We start from the raw sequence: 12,502 nt of genomic DNA on the forward strand, positions 1-12,502 counted from the left end.
AACAATTACAAAAAATAAGCTGGATCATTAAAAGCATCCTAGTAAAATCTCAAGGGATTAGATGTTTAGTAATCAATGCAGCCAAAACCCTACGGCAATAAGAGGGCTAAATATATTCACAGATACATATTCATATCCTGAGTACTCAGAGTAAAATCCGAGATAATGTCCATTATTTTACATTCAAAATCCAGGAAAGTAGAGCTTCTTCAGAGATGTCTGTAGCATCCAGAGATGAATGGTACCAAGACCAGCAGGCAGCTGTAGTTGGGTAAAACACAGGGATGGCCAGACTGAGTAGTAGTACAACTCTCATAATGCCCAAAGACTTGCAAAGCAGCACTGGGGTTGTAATTCTATAACGGGGGGGGGGGGGGGGTGAAAGAGTTAATTTTTGTCACGCCAGGTACACAGTGTATATACCCTGCACATGTGTATTATACGGCCAGAGAACTTACAATGTAATCATTTGGATGATGCATGCATACTTTAAAGAGACACTCCAGCTCCTAAAACACTAAGTGGGCCTTTTTTCCCCTTTTACAAAACGTGCAGGTTCCAACAGAAATTGGCACTTTTATAAGTGAATCTTGTTGCACCCGCCCTGCACCTGCCTTGCAAAGATTCCTCATTGAGCTGAATTGGGAACTCTGATTGGACAGCCACAGAAATTCAGGGCGGGGCTAGAAGGGGAGGGATTGCAAAGGCTGCAGGCAATAAAATTTTGCAAGCTGTTATTACGTACACCCCAATGAAAAAAAATATCTTAATTACCGTATTTATCGGCGTATAACACGCACTTTTTCTCCCTGAAAATAGGGAGAAAATCATGGGTGCGTGTTATACGCCGATATCCCACATTTACTTACCTGTCTTGAAGTGTGGGCCGGCTTCACAGCGCGCACCGCGGTACTGGAACTTAAATTTCAGGTTCCGGTTTCCGGCGGGACTGAAAGGAAGTGTGCACACTATTGTGTGCACACTTCCTTTCAGTCCCGCCGGAAACCGGAACCTGAAATTTAAGTTCCACAACCGGCGGGACTGAAAGGAAGTGTGCACACAATAGTGTGCACACTTCCTTTCAGTCCCGCCGGAAACCGGAACCTGAAATTTAAGTTCCAGTACCGCGGTGCGCGCTGTGAAGCCGGCCCACGCTTCAAGACAGGTAAGTAAATATGGGACAGAGGGAAAGTGCACTAGGGGACACTATGGGAGGGGGGACACACTATGGGAGGGGCACTATGGGGGGTGGAGAATACTATGGGGGGTGGAGAATACTATGGGAGGGGGGAAGAATACTATGGGATGAGGGGGGAACACTATGGGATGAGGGGGGAACACTATGGAAGGGGGGGAGAATACTATGGGGGGGAGAATACTATGGGAGGGGGTGAAGAATACTATGGAAGGGGGGGGAACCCTATGGGATGAGGGGGGGGGGAGAATACTATGGGGGGAGAATACTATGGGAGGGGGGAGAATACTATGGGAGGGGGGGAAGAATACTATGGAAAGGGGGGAAGAATACTATGGAAAGGGGGGGGGAACACTATGGGATGAGGGGGGGGAATACTATGGGAGGGGTGGAAATTTCCTGGAATTTCCTTCTGAAAAAGAGGTGCGTGTTATACGCCGGCGCGTGTTATACGCCGATAAATACGGTAAATGCATACATGCTTTCATTGGTGGAATAACTACTAAACAGTGATTTAAAAATAATAATTTGGGCATTGGAGTGTCCCTTGTTACAGCTTTACAATGTTCGCCAACAGTGCATACACAGTTTTGCTATTTGCACAGGCGTTTTCTGAAAGGAATTCTACACAATGTAAAGTGCAATGCACCAATTTTAGTAAACAAAATAGGGGGAAAAACAACCAAACAGCTTCCAAAGTAAAAATGCTAAAACAAAAAGGTGAAAAAATTGTGTGAATGCCCCGGGAGGCCATGTCATTTTAGTATTTTCTCGAGAAAAGTCAGAAAAAAATTAAAATCACACAACCTTTCTGGACATTTGTAAATTAGGGATTATCGCATATTTCTAAAAAGGAGAAATATGTGTAGTTCTAGGCTGAAGTTAATAAATAATAAAGAGCCACTAAACTTAAAAAAAAAAAAAAAACTTACATATTTGTTTAAAGCAGATAAGATGCCCTTGGAATAATAAGAAAACAAATTGTACTTTAAAAGGAATTATACTACTTGGAGTAGTGCCTGCCCCCCTGAACCACCATATTGTAATGCATTATTGAGGAAATGCATACAAATCCTCCACCTAGTACAAATCACTTAATAGTTGTATGGCCAAAAAAATATTTTTTTTTTTTAAATTTCCAAAACAGACCAGTAACAATCAATACTTCATTGGCCTCACATGAGGAGAGGCAATAAATCTGCAGTGAGCTATTGCAAATCTGCAGCAATTTGTAAATTAAAAGCACACAACTCTAAACTTGTACCATCACAGCTGTCAATCAAGCAGCCAGGAGATAAAACTATTCAGCAAACTAAAAAAAAAAAAAAAGTAAAACTTCAACACAAGTCCAGGTTATATAGATATTCACATTTATTGGAGATAGGAGGGTGCATTTCTTTACTTGACTGTCTTCAAAAGAAACAATTCTATACTCTGTTTAGTAACAGGCCTGATTTAAAAAAAACGTCAAGACTCCTTTTCCTTCATAGGAGGAGGAATTTTTTTTTTTTTTAACACGTAGTCTGTTCCTGCTGGACGTATTTTATGGCATTGTCTAACCTGGAAACCTCTGTTTATATATAATATATATATATACACACACACACTTAAAGTCAAGTAACCAATTTAAACAAAATGCATTGAAAAATGGACCAATAAACTCAACCTTTTATAAAAGGAGGTTTTATTTAATAATAATAATTTCCTTCTCAAATTCCAAGGGCTTCTTAATAAAAATATATATATATTGATTTTGCTCCTGCTCACGAAGCAAACTTTCCGTTTTAAAGATTAGCGTCTCTTTAAAATAAGCCTTTTGCAGGCACAGCGTAGTCAGCCTGCCTCTGTTGATTAGTAGGTTAATGGGACATGTGTAGGAATAGTTTCAGTTCAGTGATTTCTTCATTCTTTGTATCGGGTGCAGCAATTAAAAACCTAAAGCATCTTTCAGTTCAGTGAAGGAATATTTGTCATCTCCATCGCTATCAAATTCCTTTAAAGACTGTGGTACGCCAGGCCCAAGTGAGTCCTTCAGGTTTTGGTATGATAGATTTCCATTTATATCCTGGCCAGACTGCTTGAAGAGTTTCTTAAGATCTGGGGAAGAAAATGTATTCTTAAAAGGACTGTTCATCATCCACTGTTATATCATTGTATATTAGGCCAGTAATTGTATCGCCCATCGGAGGTCTTTCCATTTAAAACATTTATAATCAAAATTACCAGCGCGTTTCACAACAGCATAGAGCTTTTTCAATTTCAAGGACACTTGACAAAGCCCTATGCAGTGGCGATACACAGTGTGTTACTTTTAATTATCAGTGTTTTAACTCTTTGTTTTATTGTATTGAATAAAAGAGTCATTTTCCAACTACCCTGGACCATCCTGTCTCACTTTGGCACTCCACAAATTTCTTCTACTTCGTTCTCCAAGGTTATTGAGTGAGCAAAACCTTACTTTGCTCCTGAGTTATTAAGTGATTTTTTTATCTCTCACCCAACCAATAACAAAGTGTGCACTATATTGATAATTTTATAAGCACCACAGAGAAGACACCCCACCACCTACATATACTCAGAGAGGTGATCATACACACTGTCTAACAGATCCACATATATAGCTCCAATAAAAGTGCATTTCCTATTTTATAATACTAAAGTAATATGTCACTAGTAGATTTCAATATATTTTTTTTTTTTAAATACCATTCCAGCAGATTTGTCCTCTGGCGTGGTGGTGCCTGGGTGTAAAATGGGAGAGCAAAAATAATTACCCCAAATTCTCCCTCTTTGGTACCACCATGGTTACCTCCCATCAGATTAACCTACCAGGAGCTGTGTCATCTCTCATGCAAGAGTACAAAACCAAAGTTTATGGAATATCCCATGACAGCCACCACAGATCTTAACACTAAGGTACAATGAGAGGTCACTCCTGTTCTGCATCACATGAGGAGATGCGTATATACGACTCTGTTAACTCTGCCTGTGACAATAAATGGTGTCCGATTATACTTGCCTCTTTCTGTGGAAATCCCTGGTAAAAAGAACCTTGATCCTCGTTTAAAATGTAGCGACCTCTTGGAAATACTAGGATGTGATGTAGTAGTTTCTTTATTCATGTCATCTATAGATGCATAAAATAAAAATAGGTAAAATTAAAAGAACAATTTTTTTTTTTTTTTTTTTTAATTCTTTATTTTTGTAGTGCTTATAGACGTAACAAGGAGCACATGCGGTACCCCAAAGGCAATCCACATGCTTTTGCAAACATTAAGTACAGTGAGGTATATAACAGTTTTTGCACATTTTTAGTATTAATGTGAGTAAGATCAGGATGTAACAGTGCGTGTAATTATTCTTGGCATAGTAGGTGCAATCTAAACAACTGGTGTTACATTAACGTCTGGCTACATTGGTTCTGTCATATTATGTTGAAGTCGTCGACTTCAAAATGTATGTTTAAAACTATAGTTAGGCTTAGCCTGCGCGTCTGTCGATCTGTTAACATCACAAGTTCTGCATACATAAGGGTTCACGTGAGTACTACTGGTTGGCATTAGGAATTGTCTACATCGTTAAACAACATATTATACTAGGTCGCACGTTTGTTGGTTCTAAGCCGTGGCAAGAAACATAAAATTTAAGGAAAAACAACAGGCCATATAATAACATCTGACCACATGAATTGTATTATATACTGCTTATGAAATTAACTTTAAGGTGTATGTTTATAGCTATAATCAATCTTAGTCTGCACGGTAACTGATCTGCTGACCTTCTAGATTATGCATATGTTGCAATTCAAGTGAATACTGCAGGCTAGTACTAGGAACTGTCTGCGACTCTAATGTACAGATTATAGTAGGTCGCTCATTTGCTGTATTCGTGTTGTAGCAATAAGGGTAATGAAATTAAGATGAAGATGAAACATTGATGGGAATTACAGAGTGAGGATGACTCCTCCTTTTAATATCTACCCCATAAGTCAAAGGGGGGTGAGAAGTGTAAGGGTCAGTAGCAGGAGTATACACCATTAAGTATGCTGGCTTAGCTGACCTGTGAAGGTGTTGCAACTCATGAGGGGAAGTTAATATTTGTCATGTCGATGAACACCGCATGTCAGCTGCTGCCACAACGGCACTATTCGGGCTTCCTAAAAGTCTGGTGGTGGTATTTTAGTCCTCCAAATTTGTTTAATTGTACAGCTGTACATTTGCACAATTGTATACGTTTAACCAAGCGGGATGTTGGCAAGGTAAGAGTAGATACATTAAAATAAGGTATTAAAATAAGATAATGGTGGTCATTGTTTGCCATTGCTAGGGCCCCTATGCTATAGGAGGTATCGTGTGTACACATGTCGAAGCGGGGCAGTGTCTGGCTATAGGCCAGATGGCTAAACAGTGCTAAGGTTTTATACATTAGTTACATAAATATACGAGAGGCAATTCAACACAATCTGAGGCATGGTGCGAGTGAACTGTTTAAGAGTTCCTGGCACGTGAGCTTTAAATGTTTAACTTTTTCTGTTGTGCTACTGAATTTAGTTTGCAATCGGCTGTAGTGATATCTCTCAAGATGCCTGTAACCCTGTAAAATATGTGTCGCTTCTCATATCTTCACGGCCCCCTCATAACCTACAATAGGTATCTGCCTGAGCTCTATAAGACAAAGTAATGTAAACTAAAATAAGATAAAATAACAAGGTACTTTTCATGTCTTTCTGTCACAGCACACATTACTACCAATTAGCTAGACAGCACGTGAAATATGCTTAAGATGCGGAATTGCGGCACAGGCAGTAAGTGAATAACAGTATAATACAGTATGATAGCTTGACCTTAGAGTCTCTGGGGGGGGTCCCCCATCTCTTGTCGTGCCAGAGGTGAAATTAAGCTTTTTATGTGAGTGTTCGTGACGTGGGTCTCGGTACGCTTCCTCTTTGTTCGTGTCGGAGGCAACTTTTCCCCGTGATCAGGGTTGCCCACCTTGGGTGACTGCGGGTTGCGGGTATGTCGTGGGTTGATCGGGAGTCTAATGGTAAGTCACACGTTTTTGGCTAATACTTGACATATGATACGTACAGTTAATCATAAAAAAGGTATAGCGGTAACCAGGAAGCAATAGGGGTTAAACATGTCATCAACGTTTGACATTAAAACAAGGCTTCAGCGTTTGATAACGACAAACACAGTTTGGTCAGGGATTAAAAAGCTGTGTGCAACTGTCCCGACCGCTTCTCGGTGACTCTAGAGGAGAAGGGCACCGTACGTTCGGTGGAAAAAGTTCTGGTCGTCTTGACAGGCGTTTCGTATGGTCGTCTGTCGCTGCTCACGTTGTAATAGTGGCGTACGGGTCTGGGGTGAGGCCTTGTGGGACAAACGGGACAGTTCTGGTTGGGTCCCATCTGTGCTGCGGGGATACCGGGCTCTTCCGACCGTTTGGGTTGAGGGAGTCCATGGTTAGGCCCAAGGATTGTAGAAGTGGTGCCGCGTCACATAAGTCCCGTACCTGATGCGAGTCAGATCCCTGTTGGATTGTCAGTGTATGGGATGGTCGCCACCTATATCTAAGGCCCTGTTGGCGAAGGAGGGTGGTGAGTGGCTGGAGGGACCGTCTCCAAGCCAAGGTGCCGTTGGAGAGGTCGGCGAAAAAACTCAGTGCCCTGCCTTCAAATTGTAGGGGTGTCCTGCCCCGCAGGGCGTCCAGGATCGTTTGTTTGTCAGCTCCATTCCGGAGTGCAACTATGGCGTCTCTGGTGGTCCCAGCGGGTGCCTTTGGTGATTTGGGGACCCTGAAGAGGTAGTCTGGGCGGATGTGTTCCGCCTGTGCGGGTTGCAGTATCATTGCGAGCAGGCGTTTGACGACCTCTGGTAGGCCCGCATCTGTGATTTCCTCCGGGAGCCCTCTGATTTTTAAATTGTTACGCCGCCTGGCGTCTTCGTTCTCGGCCATGCGGTATTCGTGGGAGCGTTGCTGTAGTTGTAGCTCCTGTATAGCCCGTTTGAGTTCCCCTATGTCCCTAGCGTGAGTGTCGGTTCGGGTCTCCACTGCATTTAGGCGAGTTGTTACCCCCTTTAGGTCTCCCCTCAGCGCTGTAATGTCCTTATGGATGCCGTCGTGGTGGTCAGCTAGAATTTGCTTTAGGATCGCCACTGTCACAGGCGAGGAGTCTGATGTGGCGTTGGTCGGAGGTGAGGGTCGTCCTGCTGTGTGGGCTGGCAGGTATTCCTCACCTGAGAGGTCGTCCGAGAAGTCCGAGCAGCCTCCATGGAGTGCCGCCATGTTGGTTTCGGTTGCGCCTCGGGCCTGCCTCCACATGTCTCCTATGGTGAGTCCCGGGTTGGGTTTCCCTGGGTTCTTTTTCCCCGTTCTGCGACCCATGTTGGCGGGGTGTGGATCAGGGGCTTCTGCCGTGGTTCTGCACCTCCTTTAGCCTTGGGTCAACTCAAAGCACTTTACTGATTATTCCACATCGTAAATAATAAGAGCCTCAAGCTGTTTCTCTCGTCTTCTCTTTAGACTTCTGGAATGGTCGGAAAAGCTTAAGAGATTAACCAGATTATTCACTTAAGTGGGAATTCAAATGTGAGGCAAGAATATCAAAATTGGAAAAATTATTTTAGACAACTACATTTCCATTTCAGCTGTTCAAGTCTAAAATGTTGGAATTCCTGATAATTCTCATTTAGTGAACAACCCTGCAAATCTTCTTGCAGTTTAAAAATATCTAAAATGCTACGCTTCTCTAGATCTACATTCAGCGTATACATTTAATAATTAGTTGTGTGTATATATAATTGTTTTTTATTTTATTTTTTACATTTGTAGCGGTTTACAATTATCTGTTCTCTCAAACTCCTTAGTGAAAAAAACCCACTGAAGATAAATAGAAACTATTCAAACAAATATTAGAAAGGTACATTTCTCAGTATGTACCATTGGGTAATAAATATAAAAGAAACAAATTGAAACCGATGTGGCTTAGTAGAGAAGTAAAACAAGAGATTAAAAATAAGAAAAGGGCATTTAAAGCATTTAAATCTGACAAATCAGAGTCATCCTATATAAGATATAGGGAAGCCAATAATACTAGCAAAAAGGCAATTAAAGTGGCTAAACTAGAAAATGAGAAATTGATAGCCAAAGAATGCAAAAACAATTTTTTCCCCAAGTACATAAATTCTTAAAAAAAAAAAAAAAAAAAAAAAATGAGTGTAGGTAACACTGGAAACAGAGATAGGTCTGTTAGTTAATGTAGACCAGGAAAAGGCAGAAATGTAAATCACTATTTTTCTTCAGTATATATTAATGAGGATCCTATGACAAGAGACATGCAAATGATTACTGCAAAAAAACTTGCAGATAACTTGTGATTGGATGACTCGAGACAAGGTGCTACAGCAGTTAAAGAAAATGAATGTAAATAAAGCTCCGGGTCCTGACGGTATTCACCTACGAGTACTCAAGAAGCTAAGTGGGGAAATAGGTGAACCTCTGTATTTAATCGTTCAAGATTCTTTTGTTTCAGGTATTGTACCGCAGGATTGGAGGAAGGCAGATGTCATTCCTATATTTAAAAAGGGTTCAAAATCCTTGCCTGGAAATTATAGACCTGTGAGCTTAACTTCTGTGACTGGGAAAATATTCAGAAATTCAATGGGAAGAACTTTGTTATTAGCAATAATCAGCATGGCTTTATGAAACATATGTCATGTCAAACTAACCTAATTGTATTCTACAAAGAAGTAAGTAGAAATATAGTTCAGGGTGTTGCAGTGGATGTAAGCTACTTGGATTTTGCCAAGACATTTGATATGTTTCCTCACAATAGGTTAGTCTTGAAACTAAAAGAAATTGGTCTAGATGAATATTCTTGTTCTTGGGTAGAACATTGGCTTAAAGGATCACTATAGGATCAGGAACACAAACATGTATTCCCGACCCTATAGTGTTAAAACCACCATCTAGCCCCCCTGGGCCCCTCATGCCTCCATAAATATAGTAAAAATCTTACTGTATTCAAGCTTGACGCTGTAACTCTGCATGCTGTTAGACTCAAAAAACAAGCAGTGTGCTGACATCATCAGAATGGTAGCCTGATCCAATCACAATGCTTCCCCATAGGATTGGCTGAGACTGACAAAGAGGCAGATCAGGGGCAGAGCCAGCATGATTCAAACACAGCCCTGGCCAATCAGCATCTCATCATAGAGATGAATTGAATCAATGAATCTCTATGAGGAAAGTTCAGTGTCTGCATGAAGAGGCTGGAGACACTGAATGTTTGGATGCATTTTAGGCAGCCATGACCCAGGAAGGATTTCTAACAGCTATCTGAGGAGTGGCCAGTGAAGTTTTCACTAGGCTGTAATGTAAACACTGCATTTTCTCTGAAAAGACAGTGTTTACAGCAAAAAGCCTGAAGATAATGATTCTACTCACCAGAACAAATGCAATAAACTGTAGTTATTCTGGTGACCATAGTGTCCCTTTAAGGATAGAGTAAGAGTTGTCATTAATGGTAAATTTTCAGGCTGGACAAAAGTGGTAAGTGGTGTCCCTCGGGGTTCTGTTTTGGGACCGCTTCTATTTAACATATTTATAAATGATCTTGCAATAGGCATTGAAAGCCATGTTTCAGTGTTTGCAGATGACACAAAACTTTGTAAAGTAATAAAATGTGAGTAGCATATTGCTTTGCTGCAGAGGGATTTGGATAGATTGGGGGACCAGGCACTAAAATGGCAGATGAAATTTAATGTAGAGAAATGCAAAGTTATGCACTTTGGGGTCAAGAATGCACAAGCAACTTACATCCTAAATGGTATTGAATTAGGGATAACAACACACGAAAAGGATTTAGGAATTGTTATAGACAACAAATTAGGCAGCAATATGCAATGTCAATCTGCCGTTGCTAAGGCCAGTAAGGTTTTGTCATGTATAAAATAGGGGAATAAATTCTCAGGATGAAAATATAATTTTGCCCCTTTATAAATCGCTGGTAAGACCACACCTTGAATATGCTGTGCAATTTTGGGCACCTGTTCTAAAGAAGGATATCATGACACTAAAAAAAGTGCAGAGACAAGCTACAAAATGGATAAAAGGAATGGAGCATTTTAGTTACGAAGAAAGTTAAAAAAAAAATTAATCTCTTTAAGTTTGGAAAAACGTTGCCTGAGAGGGGATATGATAACATTATACAAATATAGTCGGGGCCAGTACAAACCATTATCTGGAAATCTATTCATAAACAGGGCTATACATAGGACACGAGGTCACACATTTAGGCTTGAAGAAAGGAGATTTCATCTAAGGCAAAGAAAATGTTTTTTTACAGTAAGAGCAATAAGGATATGGTATTCTCTGCCTGAAGAGGTGGTTTTGTCAGAGTCTATACAGATGTTTAAATTGCAATTGGATAAATACTTGCAAAAACATAACATACAGGGATATCATTTCTAATTAGTGGGGTAATAGCTGCTTGATCCAAGGAGAAATCTGACTGCTATTTTGGGGTCAAGAAGGAATTTTTTCCTAGTTTGTTGCAAAATTGGAAGCGCTTCAGACTGGGTTTTTCCCTTTCTTTTGGATCAACAGCAAAAACATTTGTGAGGAAAACTGAACTTGATGGACGCAGGTCTCTTTTCATCTATGTAACTATGTAACAAAAGAGAGAGCAAACATTTTGAAAGATATGTATATTTTAGAATTCACCCCTAATTTCGGCAGCCTGAAGTTTATGATGGTGGGGTTTAGGTGGAGGGAAAGGCGGAGAGAAGCGGTGAGAGAAGTTAATGCAGTGTTATCTAACCTTCGGCAGGACGCTGGACATCTTCTGGTTTGTTAGTCAGTGCATGAATAAGCTGGAGCTTCTCTTGCAGATCAGATGTTCGAGATTGTCCCTTACTCTTTACCTTTTTAACAGAAAATATAAAATTAAACACTTAAAGAGAGGAAATTCAGCAAAATGTTTGTTCACAGGTGAAACTCAACAGCATTCAGAATTTGAAAGCATCCAATATTTTCAGGGTCACAAACCTTGCCCCCAATGCACATTCAAAACATCCTGACCAAAACTAGTACACAAACAGCATGCCTTACCTGCCCGGCTTCTGTCCTGATACCACTGGAGGTCAGATTAGAGCTGGACGCTGCGGATGTTATATTATCCACCTGCGAAATGCAAATCTCACCTTAGTTGTATTGCAACTATCCATTTTTTTCTAGCAATGCTGATTACATCCTTTATATAATCATGATTTACAGCACGTTAATGAATTTAGTCAACTTGGAGGAGTAAAGCTTATAAACCTTGCAAACCCTGTGAACCACGTAATCCCCACAATAAGTTCTATACAATAAAGGAGAACTAGGGAACTCTAAACTAGTGTCTGGAAAACCAGGTAACCCAGATATTTGTAAATTACATTTCCCATTATCCACAGACAGAATTTAAATAAAACATTGGAACTTACTTATATAATGTTATACATTCATCCAGTGTTTGTCAAGGCCACCAAGCAGTCTTACAGGGATGGCTCCATGATGCTAGGCTGGCTGAGTATCATGGGAAGTGTAGTTTAAATACATAGGGTCCTAAATTTAAGCCAACAATGTCCTAGAATGGCTGATGTCCTTAAAGAAACACTATAGGGTCTGGAACACAAACATGTATTCCTGACCCTATAGTGTCAAAAACACCATTATGGTGGCTTGCCACCACCCCCCACTCGCACCCCATTCATTGTACCCTTAAAAGGTAATAAATTGTACCTTAGTTCCAGAGCTTCACGGGTTTGCCAGCGCTGGCCCTGTCCCCAATCCGCCTCCTTGATGACACCACCAGAATTTATGATTTTTAGCCCATAAGGAAAGCGTTGGATTGCCTGAAATCGGCAAGGAGGTGGGATGTGGCAGGCTTGGCCAATCATCCTCAGAGATGCACTGAATCAATGCATCTCTATGAGGAAAATGCTGAGTGTGGAGACACTGAACAGCAGTGCTTCACACTGTGCATCTGAGGAGTGGCCGCTGGAGATGTCCCTACGGGGCAATGTAAACACTGCCTTTTCTCTGAAAAGACAGTGTTTGCATGAAAATGTCTGCAGGGAATGATTATACTTACCAGAACAAATACATTAAGCTGTAGTTCTTCTGGGGACTATAGTGTCCCTTTAAAGCGTTTCTTCAAGCATCATGACCACTTTCAAGAGATTTCAAGTGGTCATGGTGCCTGGAGTCTCTGTATGTGCAAAGTTTCACTATAAAATGTTTAACTGCTGCTAGATGTGCAAT

At 40.8% G+C, this 12,502-nt stretch overlaps 1 protein-coding gene across 2 annotated transcripts in view; it reads right to left on the reverse strand.

Moving 5' to 3' along the window:
* Positions 1 to 1,714: 1,714 nt before the first annotated feature.
* EFCAB14 (EF-hand calcium binding domain 14) overlaps positions 1,715 to 12,502 on the reverse strand; it is a 28,471-nt gene continuing 17,683 nt past the window's right edge. For both annotated transcript variants that reach the window (XM_063427764.1, XM_063427763.1), the window contains exons 8-11: positions 11,309 to 11,380; positions 11,019 to 11,121; positions 4,215 to 4,322; positions 1,715 to 3,292 (exon numbers count right to left, since the gene is read on the reverse strand). In XM_063427764.1, the coding sequence (XP_063283834.1) occupies positions 3,123 to 3,292; positions 4,215 to 4,322; positions 11,019 to 11,121; positions 11,309 to 11,380 (453 nt within the window). In that variant the 3' untranslated portion in view covers positions 1,715 to 3,122. The remainder of the gene's footprint in view (positions 3,293 to 4,214; positions 4,323 to 11,018; positions 11,122 to 11,308; positions 11,381 to 12,502) is intronic.

The sequence above is a fragment of the Pelobates fuscus genome, chromosome 7 (assembly GCF_036172605.1).
Source record: "Pelobates fuscus isolate aPelFus1 chromosome 7, aPelFus1.pri, whole genome shotgun sequence".
In the NCBI taxonomy this organism is placed as follows: Eukaryota; Metazoa; Chordata; class Amphibia; order Anura; family Pelobatidae; genus Pelobates; species Pelobates fuscus.